At 39.4% G+C, this 24,275-nt stretch overlaps 1 protein-coding gene across 2 annotated transcripts in view; it reads right to left on the bottom strand.

Annotated features, from left to right (window-relative positions):
• The window catches only part of ERCC6 (ERCC excision repair 6, chromatin remodeling factor), a 51,143-nt gene extending 33,413 nt beyond the window's left edge, over positions 1 to 17,730 (bottom strand). Inside the window, exons 1-6 of one of the 2 annotated variants that reach the window (XM_080401558.1) lie at positions 17,634 to 17,730; positions 17,085 to 17,161; positions 16,129 to 16,562; positions 13,498 to 13,618; positions 10,840 to 10,948; positions 8,206 to 8,929 (exon numbers count right to left, since the gene is read on the bottom strand). In XM_080401558.1, coding sequence (XP_080257684.1) covers positions 8,206 to 8,929; positions 10,840 to 10,948; positions 13,498 to 13,618; positions 16,129 to 16,559 — 1,385 coding nt within the window. In that variant the 5' untranslated portion in view covers positions 16,560 to 16,562; positions 17,085 to 17,161; positions 17,634 to 17,730. Of the gene's footprint in view, positions 1 to 8,205; positions 8,930 to 10,839; positions 10,949 to 13,497; positions 13,619 to 16,128; positions 16,566 to 17,084; positions 17,162 to 17,633 lie in introns of both variants that reach the window. The other variant, XM_080401557.1, reaches the window with a different exon arrangement.
• Between the last annotated feature and the right edge of the window lie 6,545 nt (positions 17,731 to 24,275).

Raw genomic sequence — 24,275 nt, forward strand, 5'->3', positions numbered from 1 at the left:
AAGCTGCCTAGCACTGCTGCAATTAAGTGACAAACAGCCTCCCAGATGAGATGCTGGAAAACTCATCTGTCTGGTCTTTTAACTCTGCATTGAGGAAACCCTGGCAAATGTACTCTAGAACAGTCCTGCAGTAACTGGATGGAGAAGGACTTAACAGGATGCAACAGCTTAGCAGTACACCTTGTTTCTGAATGACATATTACAGGCGAGTGAACAGTCTGTTTCCCTCCTGGTAATATTACACAAACGGCTTCTTGTTAGCTTAAGTTGCCTCTGTAGCAACAACAACAAAAATAGCAGGATAATGGACTAACAGACTTATAAAAAACAAAACAAACCCCCAATGCCATTTCCCAAAACTTTTTATTCTGGGAAAAAGGATTTCTGGACTACTTAAAAATGTGAGGAAATTCACATTTTCCTCTCTTTTTGTAACTTTTAAAGTTATTTAACCCAATTTTTCTATGAAGTTGTGCATCATTGTCAAGCATTCAAAAATAAACTGTATCTAGAGGTTGACATAGAAACTGTATTTTATTTACAGACTTGCTATGCATAATCCAGTGTGCTATAAGCCTATGGGCTGAGTGCCTTTTTTCAAAGCTACTATCCCAGTTTCATCCACATCAGGAAAAAGAAGCATAATCATAAAAAAGTTAATTAATTTCTGGCCCATAGTTGACAATATCATCAGCTATAGAATAACAACTGAGTTTCATTATCTTGATTTATATTCTGACTTAACTAGCCAAAAGGAGGGAGACAGAAGTTGCTGTTAGAATTTCTCAAACTGCCCATAAGACAGCTACCATACCTGACATTTTGCACTTCCAACCTGGAAAACAAACCTAAAAACACTACAAAACATCTCAAGTGTTGCTACAAGTCTTTTAAGACTTCAGCAATGCTGTTATCTAGCTCAGTCACGTTAAGAGCAGACATGACTGGCACAACGTCACATACAGTACTGTAACTCCTTCCAGCTTGCTATGAGAAGTGCCTTCTCCACTAGAGAAAAAGCCTGTCAGCTAAACTGTTTAAAATCAAATTTGATTCAAGTTTTCAATCTTGAGCACATTAGCAAATTAAAAGCCAACAAAACCACAGACAATGAAGTTCTAGTGTTCCCCTCATATTTTTTAACTACATAAGCAGTTCTGAGGGCAATTAAACCAACGATGCCTGTCTTCCTAAGGACACTATTCTGTATTCCTTAGTATGAAATAACGTGAAAACACTAAAACTAAGACTCTTCTTGCTATTAGGCCATTCAAATCATCTTCCACGGGATCTGCAACTCCTAACAAGACTTGAGCTCATGCTGTGTTTTCTCCAATGCCAGCATTATTAATTTCTCTTTTCTTCCCGATCACTTACTTCAGTGAAACTTGCTGGAACTTCCGCTTAAAGGTTTCTGCATCTCTGGCAATTTTGTTTAAAAAAGCTTGGGTTAGGAACAAGAGAACAGGGAAGAAGCTGAGCACTTCATATACAAATTATATACTTCAACACAATCCTAAACTCTTTCTCATGAAACAAAGCTAATTATGGCAGGTTCCTAGATCAGCTTTTCACCAGTTTTGAGAAAATACCTACAATCTGCCTTTACAGAACTCGTCACAAACTTGGAATGATGGAATTATTTTAAAGTGAAAATAAACACCACCATCTCCAAACATACACAAGTTACAATAACTGCCAGAAATGAATGCACTGAAAAACTAAGAAAACACAATGCTGGACAGGTTTAGAGCACCAGCTCCACTGGAATATATTTTGATCTCAAGTCACAAAGTCTGCAGAAGCAAAAATCATGATGGAGGGAAAAAGCAGCATATACAGGGGAGAAAAACCAAGATGGACAAAAATAGTCTTCAGTTTTCTGATCAAAAACTGTTGAGTTGTTAATGTTTATAATCAGATTATTATTTCATTATATGCAATCATGTCCAGTTAAGTAGTAATAAAAAAAAAAAAAAAAAGAACTTACTAAAAATATATGAAGTGTCAGTTTTTCCCACAGATACTTTTATTTATCTATCCTAGCACAGGAATGGAAATCTTATCTTAGACTAGGAGTCTGTTAAATGTTTGATTTAGGAAAAGAAAATTCACGCTCTGGAGTCTAGCAGGCAGATATGGTACATTCTAGAGGCACAGCATAAAAACACATCTATTTTTGTTCAGTACTACAATGTGCTATCAGGCACAGATGGTCAATCATTCTTCTGAGTTCCAGAAAAAGATCAATGTTTCAAAACTGATAAATGCTGACTGTCATTGCATCAGCCTGTGTCATTACTGGAACAGAGACATGTCAGAACTTGATTATTTTATCTGATTGATATGACAAGACTCAAACCAAGGAAGAAAAGTTCTACTTAGCACACTAAAATCAAAACAACTGTCGATCACAAAGCTTCCAAAGGGACAGCTAGGTAAAGTATCCAAAATCCTTAATACGGTTCAATATTAATATTCCACTATATTTATTAATTAATATTAATATTCCATTAATATGGAATCCATATATTGCCACTAGCCAACACTGGAGCTTCAGTCTCCCCTGGGAAGTCACAGATTGCCCTCTAGTGTACATTACAAAAAGTGATCCAGAAACGACTAAGAAGAAACGTTCCCGAGATTAGCTCCTAGCTGTCTGGGAATTTAGCTTCACCTTAATGTAACTGCTACACTTTCTGCAAGATGTGTGATCAATGTTGGGATTTTTCTCAAAATTATTAGAGACCTAGAAAATACGTACATCGAGAATTTGAACTAATAAATATCATACTTAATTTTCCTAAAGGAAAGTTTATTTTATACACACTGTATCTTTACTGAAGTGTATCATTACACAAGCTGTAGTACCAGAGCCTTCAATATTGTATCTCTTCCAAAGGTCTGGAGGGTTTTTTGCCCTTAATTACCAGTTTAAAGAAAAAGCAGCAATTTGTTGTTACCACTAACAATTTCCAATGTTTGAAGAAGCTATTCAGTTTTTGAAAGGCTTGTGAACTTAATGTAAGACATTGTATTAAGACATTCTACACTAGAACTCCATCATTTTCTTTAGAAAAGCATAAATATCTAAATGGCTGAAGCAATGGGAGGACAAACACTATGTGCTAGACCAGATCAGTCAGTTCGTCAGTCTGGTCTTGTACCTTCCCTCAGAAGTCGAACTTTGGAGGGAGAAACAGCAGTAGCCCATATTTGATTTTACACAGGAATGTATTGACCATTTTGTCAACATATTTCTTAAGTACCTCAGTTAAACATCATTAGTATGCCTAAACAACTACAAAATACAGGTTTTGCTGTCACCAGTCTCTTGAAAATAAAAGCATGACCTTTGATAAGTCTATTTTACATTGTCCATGGTCGTTGACATAAATACAATTTTATCCTGGAAGTGGAGTATGAATGCCATATATCATACAATTAAATCTTTCTTAATATAAGAATGTATTCAGATACTAGGCACATTTCTCACTTATTGCAATACCCTAGAAAGAAATACTGCATCCAAAACAGTAATAAGCACAATTTTTTTTTTTTTTTTTTTTAAATACAGTCAGGAACCAAACTGAGGTTTTAATATAGTTTGCATTTGTGAAGCACAATATGTTTTCTATTTTCTACAGCTAAGAATCCCTTAGAGATTATTCTAATTTGCTAAATTGAAGCATTCAGCATTACTTTTCTGATCTAACTTTTTATGGTCTAGATGGGTGGATTTAATTGGTACATCCTAACAGATGAAATACATGCAGTTAGTACCACAAGTCTCCTTAAGTAAATTAAGACCTATGTAGACAATCACACTCTTGAGCTTAGAATGAAAGGTGTACTCAGCAAATGAGCCAAAATATATCTTCATTTGTGTCTTGGTTTTGTCATTTTAAAAAGCAGTTAGGATGCTCTAAGAAAGTATCTTTCAGGAAAGGTAATATTTAATCCTTTTTTAATTTATAAGTCTGAAACATCAAGAGATTCAGTGCCTTAGGTACTTCAAAGAGAGCTAGCACATGAAAACTGAGCAGATTTGACAAAACCAACTGAATTTTAAGCAGATTTTTTGTTTTGTTTGATTCTTTGTATCAACTGCTTTGTGCACTGATAGCCACAACTTCTAGCTACTCAGCTGCTTGGATGTCACTTGGGAGACACTGAAATAAATGGCTTTCCTAGCCTTGCCTCTGCGCTCTTGACAACAATTGAACAATTCAAACAACTGTACTCCACAAACTATACAGAGTACAGAAGAAAACAGATATAGCACTTACCTCCCATAATATAACATATAATTCCTTCCTTGAAGCAGCAGGCAGATACGTACTGACAACTGCTATGGGAATAGTGACAATAAGAGTGCTACTTTTTGAGTTTTGAATCCAAGCGATTACCTTATACAGATACTGTATTAGTGATGTCAGTAATATATGTATGTACTGTGTTACATTATAAGCAGCAAAAATTACTTGGTTATACTTATGCTTTGCATTTTAATACATGCAAAAGAAAATTTTGGTTAATATGAAAAAAAACACCAAAAAACAACTCTGTAAGTTGCAGTTTCCACATCTGCAAAGTCTTGAGGATAATACAAGAAAACCATGCAGCAGTTCTCTTGTTGAGAACCAAGGAAAGGTTTATTTCCTATGAATTTAATCTATATACAAGGTTATTTATTTTGTGATCCTAGACAAAAGAAACTGAAAACAGGTGCGTTTTTTCTTATTCAGTAGTCTTCAAAGAAACTGGCTCTACCATGACCTGACCATTCCAGCAAGCATGAGGCAACAGGTTAGGATTCCGCCAACATTTCTAGACCATGATGGTCACTGTTGAGTATGACAAAATATACATTGATAACATACCTGGTGATGGGGATCAAGTCTCTGAGACCTTCAGTACCATTCTGGAGACTGATTACCTAATCCTGTGGGTTCAGCTGGTAATAGCCAGTATGAAGGACAGTTGGAAACGATCATATGCTACTTCTCACTGAATCGTAAAACTTACCTTTTAGCTGCCTGACAGTGTTCTACTTATTTACCTTACTCTCCATGACCCTGATGTTCCTTGTCATTGTTCACTATTCTTGCAAGCTATGATTCACCTTAGATGTTGACCTTTGCAGAACAGAACATTTTTCCCCTGTGCATCCGCACAACAACATGGCTCCAGTGACAGCAACTAGAGAAAGACAAGCCTCACACAAGCGAGAAGAACTGAAATTACTGAGAGCGTGAGCTGAACTCTGTATAGCTAACTTTTACTTTTTCATGTTCCACTGACCACATCTTGCTTTGAGTGACTAGGCTGACCACTGCAAGTAGCCTTTAGAAGGAAAGGAAAAAGCCGGGTGCTCTCCTGCCTGCCCTGTTTACTGCACGTAACACCAGCTCCTGGTCTGAAAAGAGTCTCTTGTTCTAGAGATGCTTTGCAGTCCTGCAGTTAGCTAATTATCATGCTTTAACAACATCATTGTAGTTTCCCCTTGACACAGACCAATCTCTTCAAGTCCCATCTCTGAAAACTTTTAATGTTAAGGAAACTAATTTTCAATCTTTAAGAGTACAGGACTGTTATTCAGCGACAAGCACAAGACTAGATGTTCAGAAGACTAAAGTAATCCTAAAGGACTTTCCCCTGCCTATCTCAGGGGTAAAATATACTATAATCTCACCCATTCGTTTGCATTCAAAAGTAAAACTGACACAAAACAACACATAAATGTAAGCAAATGACAGCATTTCTATAGCATTCTTAATATGTTTCTTAATTCACTACATTTTATTTTCTCATGGCAGTTCCCATAATGAAGATTACCTGGGGGTGTCAGCATAAAAACGTCAATGTGGACAGCTGCAGCTTAACAGCCATAATAACTGTAGCTATGAAATTTTTAAGAGATGTAGTGTTTTGGTAGCAATTACAGTTATTGATATTTCTAAAATTCATTTAGGCTTTTATTGTAACTTTAGTAACCAAAAGAAATGTAGTCTATGATATGACTTTGCTAAGGATAAATTGTCACAATCTTAACGTTATTAAAAAACGTGTTTGAATGAATTTAAACTGTGAGTCATATTAAAACTTTCAATCAAAATAAATTACTCTTGATGAAAACACTGAATTAAAAATGATTTAATATTGGTCTAATTTAAATATGAAGAATACAGTTTTATTCAATAAACCAGTAAATATTTTACCAATTAAGTACAATTAATTTTTGTTAATGCATCCAATAAAAAACATTTCTTTTTGACCCTTTGGACATTGTTCAGATTAGCCTCTTGCCAAAATCTTCTATTCAAGAGCAATAAACTACGCTTTAACTTTAAAAAGCAGCATTCCGGGATTGCAGACCTATTGCCTTGTATCTGCTCCTGATCTGCTTTTGTAACCTGGGATGTGAAAATGAAGTTGAGCTCTTCCTACCTGAGGTTTTGTTACCTAATATTAGTTCTACAACTGTGAGTACCTCTGCTATCAGCAGATACCTCTTCCTCCACAGCAACCCAGGCTCTCACCACAGGAAGAGATGGTGTTTATACCTCTACTTCTTGACCCCTTCTCTGATACTGCTTTTCATTTAAATCTGTAAGATTTTATATTTCTGTAGAAGTGTAATATTTGAGTCTCCCAAGTATTAACCAACTTCCTATGCTAGGCCGTTTCACTACATCAATCACAACACTGATAGCCCTTATACATAGTCACCTTTCCTCTCTAGAGTAGCTGTTTTCAAGTCAGAATCCATGATTTTCTAGAGGACTATAAAACTACTTGAAGGATATTCACTAAAGAAAACTAATTAAAAGTAAGCATGCTATCAAGCTGTAGTTCATTACACAAAGCTCAACCCTTTGAAAAAAGGCAACATGCGAGTGGTTACAGAACAATTAAAACAACCATGTTAGTGAACTTTATCTTTTGACTCCGAGTATGTGGAGAAATGTATCTCAACTTCACTGGCATGTCTAGTTAGCATTTAACAGCATAACAAATTATTTGTTGCCCCTTCAAAATGTTTTCCAGGCAGTTGTGAAAATGGAAGCATTGCTCAGTCTTAGGAGCTCAGCAGTTAATGCTATCGCTAGAGAAAACATCTCAACAGCAGACTGTAGCTAGAGATGGTCCACACACAGGTTATACAAATTTCACAAATCACAGATTAGCACAAGATGTTTCAGTTGCTATTTTAAAAATTAACTCGTGTTCCTAGCTCTAATTCCCCACCTAATATACTAGACTCTCCTTAGAAACTTCACTCAGTTTACAACCTTAGGTCATCGTGACAACAGAAAACACCACTACTACCACTGCTGTCACTGTGTGTTTTAGATAAGGGTGTTTTTACTCTCACTTTCATCAAGAACCAAGAGAGGGAAATCACTGTCTAACAAAGCAGCTCTTTTTAGACTTGACTAAGAGCAGCATGTCTTGTCTTCATTACTTATGTCTTTTAATATAAATTATGTAAGAGATATCATGTACTAATGTTCAAATACAGACATTGTCCTTTCCAGTATACATTTTTGGCAAGTTTAAATTCAAAAGATCCTTTTAATACTGATTTTCAAATAAACCTGTTAGCCATACATACTACATGTAACTGCCTGAGATTTCAATAAACTAACAGATTCTACAAAAATGGTATGTAACTAATTTATTCAGATTTTTTCTTCTTGATGAGCAATTAATCATTTAAAGCTGAAAACAAAGCATCTCACCCCATCCTGAATCATCATTTCTCTCTCAGTGGAAAAGTGCCATTCCTGTGAAGAGGGAGGGCATGGTCTGCACTGTAACGTTTCCTATCAAACAGAAGACTTCCCCCCCCGCCCAGCAGGCATACGATCTACAGACTTAAGGCAGTACTTAAGTATAAAGCTGCTAAGTAACATGTTGTTCTATATATATTCGATGATTTTGGGCACATTCACAGTTTTGCAAACAACAAACATAAGATACACTAATAGCTTATTACTGAAGGACCTATAACAATCAGAAAAAAATCTAACAACCAAGTCCTTGTAATTAAAAGGTATGTCTGATTTCTTTTGGAAGGCTACGATCATTCTGACTGTCTTGGTTTCCTTACTTCAGCTCTTAGCAGGGTGTTACAGACATTGCCCTTTGCACGTTCAACATAATTTGATAATGTCACTAACAAAAACGCTGAGGACTAACCTTAGTCTCTGTTTATAATAGTTTTCATCTCCATCATCTCTCCATCTCTTTACTTTGCGCTTCCCCAGTGTATGCTCTTCTTCCTCAGAGCTCGGAAAGAAGTCAGCATCATCTTCAGCTTCTTTAAAATCCCTCTTCACCAAATATTTTCTTTTTCTTGACAAATTCTTGAGTTCATAATCAGAATCATTCTCAGCAGAAGATGCCTGCTCTTCCTCACCTTCTTCTGCTTCTGGGTCAAACAGCTCCTCGTCAGGTACATAATCAGACTCTCCACTATCATCCTCCTGTTCATGCCTGAACTTCTTGGCCTCAGGATACTTCTTTTTTTTTTGAATCTCTGCCTTTGGCTGAATCCGAAGGACATGCTTCTGAAGTTTTCTGATGTGTTTTTTTAAGCGCTTATCTGTTTTTGACAGGGCTTTAGCCCTTTTTTCCTTTGTAGTAGATGTGGGAGCTACACACTGAATATTTTTGGCTTGTGCCTTCTTCTTTGCTCCTTTGTGAAGGGCTAACTTCTTTCTTTCAGATGACAACTTAGCCTGGTCTGCTAAGTACTTCTCAAAATCAGATGCTTCATTTAGCATTAACCGTCGTGTCTTCCCTTCTGGCTTCTGAGGTATTTTAGTTCCAAATGGAGTCATCTGGCCAGTACGAATAAGCTCTTCCCACTCTGTTTCCTGAGCAGGCATAAGCATACTGCCCAGACATGATGGACCAGGTTCTACAATAAAAAAATAGAACATACAGCATGCCTTTAACACCTTCTGGATAACACAAACACATGAACAAGGGTGTTTTGTGTTTCCCTCCCCACCCCCAAGCATTATATGTGTTCAGCTTAGTTTTTATATACACCTTAAAAGTCCAAATTATCATCACACACAATACCTGAAGTTTAAAAAAGGCAAACCACAACAAAACAGAAGGCCAAAAAGGTCAGACTGTAACTTGCTTCAAAGTACTTCTCAGACTTCATATAGTAAATGTTACACCTACAATCACAACACAAATACTTCTGAAACAACACATGGCAGCAAGAACTACCATAAAGTTACAGCTCCCCATGGCCCATGAACTCTAATGTGCTCCCTACGCTGTCAACGCAACACATTACCACGTTCAGTGCAAAACACTACTGTGTTTCCATATGCAGCAACATTGTCCATCTCTATTTTATTATTGATTTCTCAGTTCTACCCATAAGCTTGAAATTTGACATTTCAATTACCAAATCAGGACAGATACAAATCTAACAAAACACGTAAAAGGCTTTCTTCCCACATGCTTTAAAAAAAGGAGAAAACAAAACTCATCTTCCTACTCTACAATACTAATATTAGGATTATGACTTTAAAAGTCATATTAGCTGCACAGCATGTTGCCATAAAAGAGCACTTCAGTTAAACTGCATACACAATTACTATACATTACTATACATATTAACACAAACTATAATTGGTTTGAAACCAAAGAGGGAGAAAAGCTCTTGAATTCAGGAAGCTGAAGTGGAATTCCAGAGTGAAATCTATTATTAGGCTCCAAAATTCCAAAACAGTTGTACCAGAATTGCCAGCATGGCATGCTACTGTATGTAGCCCTATTTGAAGCACTGTATTTATCACCAAAACATGTTTAACAAGTAACAATGATGCATTAGGCATGACACTCCTCCCTCTCCACACACTCAGTTTCTCAAACTACTTGAACTGCTCAACTCCATTTCTTCTGTCTTAGGCTCCATTCACTTCTATTTATATTTCATCACACTGGGTGCCTGAGTTTTACTGCATGAACTCATTCAAAGAAAAAGGATTAAAGATACTTTTCTACTAAGAAAAGTTTCCTGAGGTTTTTACCTCAGTTTTATTGAATCAGGAAAGAAGCATGAGCTCTGTCAGATCTGGAATTCACTCCAGCCACATGTGTAATGGATAAATAGCACAGATTTTATACCTCTGCAAACAATAATACAATCTAAAGGTGATCTGCAGATGTCAACGGGGTGCAAACTTGCCTTGCAGAATACTGCAGATTAGTGATTGTGGTCAAGACACAGCTAAGCTGGAGTTAGAAAAATCCAAGCTCAGTTTGCAGACAGCAATGAGAAAGAACACCTAGCGAAATGCTGAGAGAACAAATATCCTGCTTTGGAAGAAACCTCCCCCCCCCCCCCCCCCCTTTTTTTTTTATCATAGTGCAGCCTTAAAAAGAGAAGCACTTTCCCCTTCCATTTCTAGTGATACTTCCCAACAGTAAGAAAAAACAATTTTGTTAATGCTGATTGATAGCATCCAGCACACAAAATGTAATTCAATCATGATGTTAGTCATCTTTATCAAATTAGCTGCAAAAAAATGTTAGGGTTTCCCATTTATTAAGCCCAATACTCTAATGTGCCTCAGTCATCCCTATTGAGCTGAATATGAATTAACATTCATTTTTTAAAACTTCCCACATGAATATGCGAAGGTTTGCAATTCTGCAGGTGCAGAGAATAAGTGTTCCTAACTCCCTCTTTGAATGCAAACCACTGACATTTATTTCCTTATTGGCAAAGACCTTGCAAACTAGCTTCAAAAAAACAAAGGCATTACATCAAAGTAGAACAGAATTCCCAGCCTTCTTCCATACCTTCATCTTCCTTAAATTCAATCTCATTTACTTTATCAAGAATCTCTGTCCCACCAAGAATTGCTTGGAGACGCTTTTGTTTTGCTTGGATCTTCTTTAGCTGTTGCTCCTTGAATAACAAGCAGACACAAACTTTATTTTTTCATCTGGTTCATAAACATGCTATCCTTTTGAACAGGACTTAAATCACTACATTTGCAGTATTTTCCAGCAGAATTTCTTACTCAAATGTTCACAGTATTGCATTTGAAACAAAAAAAGCGAAGAGGTGTCATCACAGTATCTGTAGGACTACAGCCCCCACACACAATTTTGTGTGTAAAATCATTTTATGATACACATACAGTAAGATCCGATTGTTTGTACACACAAATTTCACATGCACATTACCCATTTTTATGTACATCTTTTGAGGTAATTTTATGAATGTGTTGATCCTAGTGAAGGAAGCCCACCAAGCAGATTAGTGAGATGCACAGAGAACACCGAAAGATTTGTTCATGATTTGCAAGACTGGGCAACGGTTAATAAGCCACTAAAACTATCTATAAGATTTAATAAGATCTATCATCCCAGAACTTCTAGAATATTTTGTTAGAAACTGAAATTCTAAATCAGTCTTTCATCCCAATATATGTTTGTACACAGTTAATTCAGGAACAGTCACAGCTAATTTATCAGCAAAAACTAAAAAGTGACGTGAGTAAAAAGTAAGTGAAAAAATCACCAATAAAGATGCTATAATAAGTACCATTCATTACTGCTATGAAAATAATTCATAGCTAGCTGATCTGTTGCACCTTTTATCTGGTGCACTACCCTCAACTCTATATTTAGTGGTGACATTGTGATTTCTTGGTGTTGATAACTTCCATTTATGAAAAAAGAAATTCCAACCAGTAAAACAAAGACATCAGCAACGTAACTTTCCACATTTGTAACTCCTTGCCTAGAGAGGCACACACTTCAGTAAAAATCAACTTTACTGCAAAATGAGCAAATTTTTTTTTCTTTTTGGTGAAGAATAGTTCACTACCCTGCCCATGTCTTCATGTAGCACTTTTCAAACCATAAAGGTTAAGTATAATAATGTATGGTACAATATATTATCTCCTGTGTATGCACTATTATCCTTGCTACCAGACCACTTTACATCATAAAACACTCCCTGTATGATAGCTCTAAGGAAATAGCTGTCTTGTAACAGTCATTAATTTCCCATTTGTCTCAATAATGGAAGAATTCAGCCTTTAACCATTTTTTAAAAATACTACAAAAGGAAGAGTACTAAAAGGCACTTCTTGCAGTAAGTAGCTCAAGACCAGCTTTAAATATACTGCCTGCCTCCAAAACACTCTTGAAGTTATTAGGACCACTTTTACAGATTATAGCTTTCATACAGGGATTTATTCTTACACTTCAAGGACTGTTGGAAATGGCTAACAATGAATTCCAACGATGTTTGAACTTCCCCTGCAACTAACACCTTCGTAAATTAAGTACTATGAGAATGAGCAAAATACAGCATCCAATACATGATCACTCTTTAGTGATTAAATCTGGTTTAATGAATTTCTTCCCACTACTTCCAGCTACTCATTCTTAGTCTTATTCATTACTATGACACTATTCAACACTGTCTCCCTTGGTCTCTTTAACTGCCCAAACTGCATGCACAATGTTATCCAAGTTGCTGCAATTATCAAGGTTAAAAAACAAACAACTGCATGAGTCAGTGGCAAATGGCCTGAGACCGTGGAGTGTCTGAGGGCAAAGAACAGTAAGTTTTTCAGTCAGGTTTATCATTAAAGAAAATACTAAGGTGAATTTTCATCAGGTGGTGAGCTGATCAAAGTGCTGTATTCCTACCAGGAGAAGTTTCTCTTTTCTTAAATAATCTTCTTCCTATTCACAGCTGTATAGGTCTACTGCTTAGATCAGGGGTCCTCAAACTATGGCCTCTCATATTTACAGACCCCCCCTGCCGCAGGTTGGAGGGGGAAACCAAGCAGCCGCAGATGACTGCCTGCCACTTCATCCGTGCGCTGGCCCCCTGTTTAAAAAGTTTGAGGACCCGTGGTTTAGATTACTACCCTGACACACCTGCTAGGTTGCTCTCCAAGGTCCTTCAATTTATTACTCTGGCAGAAAAAAGTTGGAACAGTTTCTGCCAAATTTGTGAGTTAAAATGGCTCACAGAAAGGAATGATGTGTACTGGTACAAGAAGGATACAGACAATGAAAGAGGGTTAAGGAAAGGAAGGTAGGGAATGAAGACCGGGAGAGCTGAATTTAGGTCAGCTATTGAATCACACCCTAACAATGCTCTGCTAATACTCCAAATACTACTGGGAGGGATTTAATTAAGTTAATGCAAATCAGTCTTCCCGTCAGGTCCTGGAACTTCACTTCAACAGCTTGTTCTGAAACTTAGAATGAAAAAAAATAAAAATAAAAGAAATTCAGCTCTGTTTCACATCTTTAAATTAGTTGTTTACATTTTTTGGTAGAAAATGAAACCATTTAAAAGGTAAGGGAACAGCAATTGTAGACTGAGTCTGAACTGTATAATTAAGCAAAAATTGTATCACATAATCCAAACCTTAAGCTAAGGCAAATCTAAGTATTGTCAGCAGGAAATTAATGTAATCTAATCACCTTGTTATATTTTTGCCGTTTCACCGAATCTAGTTTTCTGTTTACATCTTTGCTGTTGGCAGCTTGAGGTGAAAGTTGCTCAATAATTTTATCTATTTGTTTCAGAGATGTTGTACATGATCTGAAAAAACAAGATTGCAATGCACTAGTCAACTAGAAAGAAACACAACACATTCTCCATGCAGACAGTTTAGAAATTCTAGGAGATGTAAGGTAAGACTTAAAAAGGTCTAAAGGTAAGTTTCTAAATAGTCATCTTGTATTTAAACAACATCAGAAGTACTAAACACTAAACACTTTAACAAGTTGTACATCATAAGATAGTTTTAAACAAAATTTTGCTAACACGCTGATTTCAAAGGCAAGGAAACTGAACAAACCACTTCAAAATTTAGTGCCTAGAAGTTACACGTCTAATGATGACTATAAGCAAGTGATAGTGGTTACTTGTATTACTCAAAGGTAAGCAAAATGCAAAACAAAAATCTGAACTGGAAATCCCATGTTTTCATTTTCTAAAATGGCTTCAACAGTTTAATGATATTATATAAGGAAGCCTGATTCTTTCACTTGACAACATCTTTTTTACACAAAAAATAGATTACAAGATACAAATAGTTTCAGGAAGACAGACTAGTTCAAAGAATTAACAGTACAACAACATTAAACTTCCCTTACTCATGCCCTACCATTTTTCATATTTCCATATACAACATGAAATTCAGGATGAACCACATAGTATAACATACTATCATCTATTTCTGTTGTTGAATTTGTTTGCAGGGAAGGAGGTACTGCCCTACCATCAGAAGCAATAAATCTAGGTTTGTTAATTCAAATAGAATCCTTCATAAGGACATACAAATTAGCATCTCAAAGCATTATGAAAAATGTCAAAGAAAACTCTGTACAACCCTTGCAAAGGGGGCATTATTCCCCTTCTATGCAAAGAAAAGCACTACATAAATCTCCTCAATTTTTAAGGAGGAAATTGCTGGGCCACATTTCTATCCAGCTCTGATCTGGATCCTACCACTGTTCTAGGAGATGGATTCTATCAGCTCCCCAGCTACCACTGCCATCTTCACTTCTCCATTCTCTTTCAATGCTTTTGAACCATCCCATTCCCCTTCTCAGTCTTCTGCCTTGTTGCTTCCAAATATACCCTCTCTTATATGTCTCACACCTTTTGGCTCTTGCTTCCTTGGCCCTAGGGTCTTTTCACACAGCACTACTGCCATCTTCCACAGTTTTTCTGGTTTTTCAAACTTATTTAACAGAACTGTGGGATTTAAACAGGATTTAACTTTGACCATTTTTATTCTCCTTCTGCTTAAATTTGTGTGTATATTATAGAATCATGCAGCTTCTACCATGATCTCTGCCAACTACTCAAAAACCACTCCTTGCCTGATTTTACCTCTAGTCATGCATTCACCGTGTTACAGGACTTCAACTAAATCTGTCACATTCTAGTCATACATCTTTACTTTTGTTAGTCCCTCTGCTCAACAAGCCAGCTGTATTTCTTCTAATCTTCTCCAAAAGCAACTTTCAGCCTTGCACATTACATCTTATACAGACAAGGTTCTACAAGTTTGTATGAACCATTTGCATCCCCTCATGCAAATCTCATTTTAAGAGGTAGAAGGTGAAAACAGAGGGGTAAGAAAAATCACAGAGGGCACTTATTAAAGGAAAAAAGGAAATTAACAACTGACTGACAGTGCCATGCACCACTTTTTCAATAGCCACATAGTCTAATTGCAATGGTTACGCTACTCCATTCTTCCTCTCAATGACCATCTTGCTCATTACATCCTTCTGCTACATAACATCTGAAGTTAGGTTCTAGTTTTTCAAACTGACTTAGTTTCACATCTCCACACCCAAACTGGAAAGTTAATGCATAAAATTAAGCATATGCATAACAAGAGAGCTATGCCAGAGTTCACATAGGTAGTGGAGGCCTACAGCACTCCTGAGCACTAAAACCCCAACACTAATGCAATACAGTGAAAGATGCACAGGTAGTTATTTACCTGCAGTAGTTCACCCATTAACTCTACAATGAGACTAGAAACAGAAAGAGAGATTAAGATCAAAACTCAAAAGATTTGTGGCTCCTACCCCTCAAAGTCTTCTGTTATCAATATACCATATTAATGTCAATTAATCAAGATGTCATTAAGTAATTCATACAAGCACTTAGGATAAAGTTGCTTTGGTTGTAGTACACTCAGGATATGGAGTCATCCCAAGTTAGAGAAAGCACATAACTTGAAGCAGATAACCCCACAAAGCATACAGAGTAAGATGCAGTTCCTCACTGCCCAGAAAGGACAGACATCTTGGTAAGGCAGGAGACAAACAAACAAACAAAAAAAAAAAAGATGCGCTGTCCTCTACTGCCTTGATGCATGACTGAATTAGTCAAATAAGAGCAATGAACCATTGCTCTGATGTGAAAAATATTTTCTCCTTTTTTAAAAGGTAGGTAACTCAGAAGGGCACATGATGTAGTGCTTTCAAAACATCTTTTTGTCTTCCAGCTTTTAAAAACATGAGACACTGAGCCTCATTAGAGTCAGTATCAGAAAGCAACAGTAAGAAAGAAAGAACACAATTTACCTGAAGTCATCCAGCACTGATTGATATTCTTTCTCTGCATCAGCTATTTTTGTTGCATTATTAGCTTTGTTAATTGCATCATCTACTTGCTGAAGAACTCCTTGCTCTAATACATCCTGGTCATAGACATCAACTCCTAAACCTCTGAGCTCAGCTGCCTGTGCCTTATATGAGACGGACTGAATCTGTTGTCTGTTGATCTGTAAAAGGGGTTGTCCTCTGCTGGGCACCTCCAGAGGAACAGCCATGGATGTGGATGACTGGCTGACAGAGTTGGGAACTCTGATACTATTACTCAGTTCACTCTTAGAAATGCCATTTTCTTGCACAATTCCCAATTCCTCAGCATTGTGCAGACAATTATTCCTTGAAGTAGTAACAGGGTCTTGCTCTTGGATACTGTCTGACAGGTGGTTGTTGTCCATTGGCATCCTCTGCTAAAGGCAACAAAGAATCACATCGTCATAAGCGCGTTCGCACACAGAAAGTTCCTCAAGAAGACTGCCCAAATAGAAGTAACCAAAACAATAAGCATGTTTCTTCATCAGAAATTATTGTTGCAAAACATCCAGTAGTCTACTCCATGGGTCCTCCCCCTACAGTCTTATCTGCAGTCAAAAGGAAAAAAAGGCCACAACTTCTTAAAGACAACTATATGGAATAGTCCTGGAAGATGCTGACATCAAGACAAGTAAAATGACCAGTAAAAATTACTCTCCTTGCCAGAGTGAACTCACTCTTTTGTGTAAATGGTCATCTTCCAGCAAAGTATGACACAAGAAAAACGTGACCTAAGGTATCCAAAAGCAAAAAATACAGATTTTTGAAAATGAGTAAGACTTGCCAGTTAAAGTACCCATCAGATAAGGGGCTGTAGTCTTTAATTTGACAATTCAGCTTTGAAGTAGAGCGTAAAGCATCTTAGTTGTTAGGAAATTAGCACTGGACTGACTTACCGAGGCAAGCCCGGAGCTGGTATGGTTTGAAGCCTTCAGGGTGAGCCCATTTGCTGAAAGGATGCGTTTTTTGCAAACTTCGGGGAGAAACAAGTGTTATTAAGTGGCTGGAAGACACTAATACGGCAGGTGGGCTTCATCGGCAGCCTCTCCTAGCACGGCAGCCCGTGGACCTCAGTCCCAGCTCACGGTTTCCTTCCACCAGCTCCCAACGCTCCCGCGGGTTCCGGCCCCGCACCCACGCATCAGGAACCGCTGACAACCCCGCGCACCGCCCAGTTCCCCTCTGAGGGACCCCGGACCCACCCACCCCCTACACCGGACCCCCGTTTCTCGTGCTTCGCCATCCCTCTCTGCCGGCAAGGCCAGGCCAGGCCGGGCCGGGCCGAGCCCGCAGGCCAAGGGCCACCCCGGCGGCTGGCGAGAGGGCCCGGGCGGGATGGAAATGCGGGGGCGCCGGGCCGGGCCGCAGCCGCGGGCGGGCAGGAGGGAGGGGCCGCTGAGGGCCCCCGCGGCGGCGGAGTGGCGGGAGCGGCACGGCGGACTCACCTGGCCGGGGGCAGCCAGCACGCCTTGCCGCCAGCACGCATGCGCGGCGCCGCTCGCCGCGCGCACGAGCCGAACGCGGATGCGTCACTTCCTGCACGTCTGTGGCCGGTGCGGGTGCGCGCGCGGGGCGGGGCGGTGACGTGCTGCGGGCGCTTCGCGCGGGCTCCCGGCCGCGCCTGGCGGGGCGGGTGTCGGCGCCGCGGGAGCCGGGCCCGGCTGTCCCCGGGCCGCCGGCCTTCCCCGCGGGCCGGTCAGCTGCCTCCTGAGCGCGCGTTTGCCTGGCAGCGCACGGCCCGGCCCGGCCCGGCCTGGACTGGCGGCCGCCCTGCGGGGCTGGGGCGGTGGCACGAGTGCCCACAGGCCGGAGCGCAGGGGGCTCCTGGCAGGGACCGCTCACAAAGCGCGGTCTGCTCCTTGAGATGCTTTAAGGTGGCTGTCCTTTGAGAGGCTTAGGGAAGGAAACATTAGTGGCTGCAAAACTTGCCCTGGACTCAAAAAACAAGTGTTGTTGAGCAAATAATATAGTTTGACTGCATCGAGCTTCCTCCAAGACAGAAGAGGGAAGGACGCTGTGTGGCCTGGGATCCTTACGGGCTCTATAGTCAGGCCGCGAGAGGAGCAGTCTTCTAAGGGCCACAGAGCTGCCTGCTGGGCTCCATAGCAGCAGTCCCGTATGTTTTCTGCATACCTTCCCTATTTTCTCCCTACTTCTCTGGGTGGAGATAAATGAGGAAAGCTTAAATTTTCTCCAGGGATCCTTTCACTTTTTCTGCCTGCTTTTCCCCATCCTTCTGTCTCCCTGTTCCAGTGGCATGACAGCCATGGACCCAACTCCTTCTTCAGGCAGCAGAACTGATTTTATTTGCTGGCAGCCTTGCGCTAACCATGTGAGGGTAGAATACATTTGGAAATATTTTGCTAATTAAATGATGAGGCAGATAGAGCTTAACTCTTGGCTTCAGAGAACAATTTGTAGTTCAGTTTGACCAGGAGTTGCTTTCTTCAATTGTTTCAGTTGTCCTGCTCTGTGTATTCTTAATGCTATCTTTTTGCAGTGAGCGTCTTGAAATAAGATGCAGATTTTAAGAAGTGTGTTACTATTTTGTAAATTTTTCAGGGGTGGAGACAAGGCATATGTAAGTGATGGAGGCATGATACCTCACCCTTCTCACACTTAATTTCAACAAAATGCTACAGACCAAGAGAGAAAGAAAACTTGTCCAGTAACAATAATACATTTATAGTGCACCTTTGATCCAGAGAAATGCCAGATCCTACTGATCAGTAACTCTGCATGTAGAAGGTTGTGATTGTAGCTATGCAGAAATGTCATAGTTGTTCAACAGAGGAATAGCAGAGGTGGTGTTTTTGTATGACTAGATGTAATGTTTTAATTGTGAAAGTTTAAGGATGTATGTTAGGGTCTATAGGAAGAGAAGATAACTTTTACTAGATTTTGGGCTTTGTCTTCTTTGCACCCTGCCTTTAGGTATTTGCACACATTGATGAGATCTTCCCTTCCTACTTTAAGCTATACAGTCCCAGCTTTTTTCAGTATTTCCTCACAGGGCAGATGGTCCAGTCCCTACTCATCTTAGTGGCCTTTTTCTGGAATCTCTCCAGTAGGCCCCATATCTCTCTTGTATCAGAAAAACCCTAGTCTCTCTAGACACCGATTGTCTGATGTTTTCTCAACTATGTTCCTACAGTGCATTGATGGAGCCCACATTGCTGTAGTAAACCACTGTTGATAAATGAAGTACCCAGTGATTCAAGCATTTCAATCATTGAAACTTTTTTTTTTTGCCAAATTTGTGGCATACCTAACACACCCACAGAATCCCTACATCCTTGCTCCAAGAGTAGGAGTTCTGTTACTTTTTCTCATGTCACCACTGCTAACAGTTTTTGTAAAATACTGTATCCTACCAAGTTCTCCATGTTGCCAGCTCTCTATAACACATTATACCATTTTTCTTTAATACCCACGTGTAGAGAAATTATAGCGGAATGAAGGCACGTTAATTAACATTGATAATATACAGCTGTGGGCTTGCTTCAGGGGCGGTGGGTTGGCTGATGTGGATAAAGTGCAGCTGTGGCTGGTTCCTGCTAAGTAGTTAAATAGCTCTAAGGGGGTATGGAAGAGGAGCAGCCAATGAAGAGAGATCTGGAAGAAGCAGATGGAGGAAAGAGAGTGCACTGTATGTAGGAGAGCCAAGGAGAAGGATGCAGCTGAGGTAAGAAGCAGGGTAGACTGGCCTGAAGACTATGGAGAAACAGCACAAACAGTAAATGAACTGTTGAAGCCTTGTGGGAGGTTGGTGGCTGTGCTGAGGCAAGGTGTGGGAGCTGCTTATTGAAGTTAATGTGGTATGGGATGGTAAAGGCCTTGTTACAGCTGGCCAGTTTGCATAGTGGTGTGACACCCACTGGTGTAAGTTTTAGCGAATAACTTCCAAAATTGGTGGTTTTATTCTGAACTATGGTTTCAGGCCCTTGACTGAAGATGTTCCTTTCCTTCCTTTCCCTTATTCCCTCTTTCCCCAAGGGTCTGGAATTCTCAAGAATGTGTTCTCTAAGGTCTGTAAGACCAAGATTCAGAAGGTTAGCAGACAAATAGACCTGTGCTTAGTTGATATGCTCGTTTGTTTCCTTTGCTCTCAAATAATGCTTTCACTGTAAATACCCTTTACTTAGTATTCAATGACTAGAATAAGGAGGCTTATTTGTAACCTTTGTTGCCATGTTCTAATTACAAAGAATAATGCTTTGTAACTGCTGAAACAATTGAAAATGTGGAGTGCAAAGTCTTTCAGCAGAGTGAGAAAGGCAGCAACCAGGGGACACTTAAGGACAGAACAATGTCAAGCTGTTGTCAAAACTAAACTGCTGTAGGGAGGGGTAGGCTCAGTTTTCCAGAAGCTGATTAATGAGGTGGAAGAGATAAGTTGTCCTGGAAGAAGAACAAAAGAGCTTTGTATTATTTACTAGAAGAGTAGTTTTCAAATGAGAGGCTGATTCTTTCCTGAGCCAAGAGGAAAATGAGTGAAGATTTTCCTAGAAGTTAACAGACTTCTGTGGGTTAGGAGACTACTAATGTGGGAGAAGGTCAAGTACCAACTCCAGGAGAAGAGGCTGTAACCCAAAATTAAATACTATAGTTTTAAGGCAGGTACTTGCAGGACAAAGCATTTACAGTGGTATCCTGACTGTGACTCCAAAGATCCATGGTAGATCTTGCTTTTAAAGACCCTTGCTGTACTCTGTATGAGGGGGTATATGGGTCTGAAGATTATCTTTATGGGAGTGTTCTGAAACCATGATATAAAAATGTGGGAGGCCCTTCAGGCACTGACTGATCAATGTCATCTGTCTGTGAAACACCATAGACACAGGAAATGATGTGTAAAACACATGCATATTGTACAACTGGTCTGTTGCAAATTGGGCAGGCCCCCAGGTGGTGTGAATGAAGGCTATTTGACTGAAGTCTGCTGAAGCCAGATCTCTCAGCAGCTGAAAATCAGTATGGTTCTACTAAAGTCCATAGGAGGGATAGATTCTATAGGCCTTTAAAGCTTGTTCCGTGGTGGTCTGTCCTTGATGCATTTACAACACTATGCCTTGTTTTACCTCTTCTCTCTCAACACATTGTTTTGCCTAAACAGGTGACATCTATGGTTGCAATCTGTTCTCAGCCTCAGCTGTTGCCTGGCGTTGTCCATTACAAAGGCTGTGAAAGTACAAAATCCATATCATAAAACAGAATTACTTTGAAGTTATATTTTCAATGCAGTCATTTTCACACGCAAAATTAACCTCCAATGAACTGAAAGATCAAGTCTGCTCTTGGCTACGTGCACATATTGCTACTAATCTTTTCACATACTATATATGCATGCATGTTTCTCTGTATTTTGCTGAAGTATTTAATTTACTTTCAATTTTTTTAATTTTGTTTTGACATGTAGATGACTGCTAGCTGCAGCACAGCTACTCTGTTAAACTGCTGGTGGTGTGGTTTTCTGGGCAGGACAAGTCCTGCTTATTTGGTTAGGTTTTTTTTAATGATGCTAACATCGCCACAATCTTCACACACACACACACACACTCCCCTCTTGTATGCAAGCATTAATGATGACACTTAATTCTTGCTGGAGCTAGTTCTGGCAACTTTTGACATGCAGTAATAAAAAAAAATTTTTTACTTGAACTAGCAAGACTGGGAAATCATGGATGTCTTCCCTTTCTATCAGACCTGCAGGATTACTGGGAAAGATCCTGGCAGAGTGTGTAAAGCAGCAGGTCAGAGCTCAGCTGTCAATTCTGGAGGGCTGTGAGGAAACATAAACAGGCTTCCAAGGAAGCTCAAATAGAATAACAACTTGGAAAGAAGAAATTTGTTTATGTGACTCTGAATTGGGTGATGAAAAATGAGGTTCTGTAAATTATTGTCAGTGATGAGGGGGAAAGTGGCAGTGGTTTAATTTCTAGTCCATCCTTTTTATTCAGTTTCCTACTCTAAAAGGTTATCCTGAGAGTCATGGCCTGGGAGTTCTATTAGAAACACATTCCAGTGATGTATCCAGTAATAACCTGCCATGTATAAGTCCCTGGTTCTTAGCAGGAGATGATCCTTTCAAGTGCCTTAGTGGCCTGGTTGTGCTGTGAAGGATGACAGTTAACTGCTGACAGTTCACCAACTCTTCAGTCTTGCTTTTTCAATTAGGCCTTTCCTCCACAGATTTTAGTATGTATTTTGCCAAGCTGAAGGCTAAGGAAGGACTTTGTGACAGAAAACATATATAGATTTTGTTCTGAGGAAATTCTGTATGTGAACTATGACTGATTGCAGTGGAGCAACTGCACAGAAAAGCTCAGACCGACTGGTTAAGAAAAAGGTAATCTGAACCACTATATTTTCAGAGTTAAGTGACCCCAGGATCTGAACATTTTCGAGCTCTCATCGCACAAGTGTTTACATGCATTAAGGTGACCTGAGATGGCTGAACCCTGAGGTTCAGCCTGAGCATGACTGCTACTGTTATTTACAGAGCAGTCCCAGTGGATGTAGTGCTTTGCTAAATATTTAAAGATGCTCCTTGTCCCAAAGTGCTTAAGCCAGAGATTTTCATTTATTCATATAGCTTAAGGCCAGACAGGACCATTAGATCATTTTTTCTGACCTCCTGTGTGACACACAGCAAAAATTCTCCCTCAGGAACTCCTACATCAGGCTGTGACTTGGAACTGAGGCAGCATGAATGGCTTGGCAAGACAGCACATTTTGATTTAAATGCACTGAAGAGTAGAAAATCACTACATGACTTGGTAGATTGTTGTAGGGGCTAATTCCCCTTGCTTTAAAAAAACATGTTTCAAGTAGCCTGAAACACAATAGATTTAAAAAAAGCCAGGTGCTTAAGTAAGGGGAGGGAAAGACTCCAGTGGAATTTCAGAAGAAGCCTCAAACACAACTTTGTAAGATCTTGAGACTGAATTTCAGGAGAACAAACTTTCCCATACCTGCTTAGAGGTCTGCAATGGGACGGACACCACAGGTTCCACCTAAAACTTCCATAAGTGGTTGGTTATGTATTTCCGTGTGCTATGGCTGTTCCTAGAAATGCTGCTTTTATGGCTCGGCGGATCAGCAGGGTACACTTGTCCTGCCTGAGGCCATCTTAGAAGCTGAAAATCCCAGCACTATGCTAGAGGGGTCAGTTAATCAGGTATGAAGTGTCCTTGTGCCTACAGGCAGCACTGTTCTGTTAAAAAAACAGATGGCAGTAGCAGATTTTAGTGTGTATCAGTTTAGCTTCTGTAGTTTTCAATCCCTTCCTGATGAAGTATCAGGTGTGGGTCTGAGCCAACACCCTAGGAGATTTCTGTGCTGGTGGTGAAACTGCTATACACTAAGGCACACTGACACTTTTAAAACAAAACACTGAAACTGTCGAGTTGTGATGAAAATAGATAATAAGTGATTTAGGGCCTGCATTACTTCTCAGGAGGGCACAGAATTGCCGACAGCATTGCCAGAAATGGGAATTCCATATACAGTTATAAAGCATCTGTATCTCTTTGTACCAGTGAGTTGAGTGGCAAGTATCTCTCAGAGCCATGCCAGTGTAATAAAGCTAATATATCAACTTACAAGAGATACTAAGCTCTTTGAAAATAATTGTGTAGTTGGCAAGCAATAGCTTTTATTCTTTATATTGCAGAGAAATAAAACTGGGTTTTTTAATCCCCCTCTCTCCCTGCTGTGGTGCATTTAAAAAATTAAATGCAGAAATCTACTCCTAATGCTCTATTAGGTTGGAAAAATTGTGACTGCAAATGGGAATCAATTCCAGAAGTGAAGGTTCCTCCCACTACTTTACTGTTGTTAGGTTGCTCACCTTTTGTGTTTCCAACAAATATTGCTGGACTCACACGTAGGAAAGTTCTTGACAATACTGAATTTTTAGGAAAGCCCTGTATTTGTGCTTATTTGGGCTGCATGTTTCTCCAGAGGAAGAAAAAAAGTGACTTTCTAGCCAAATCCACTGTAACTCATAGAGGACTTGTTCCTGAGCTTGCAGCCAGATCATTGCTTCACACTGCACTGCTGTCTACCTTGTATAGCCGTGTGCA

Source organism: Falco punctatus (genome assembly GCF_963210335.1).
Source record: "Falco punctatus genome assembly, chromosome: 9".
In the NCBI taxonomy this organism is placed as follows: Eukaryota; Metazoa; Chordata; class Aves; order Falconiformes; family Falconidae; genus Falco; species Falco punctatus.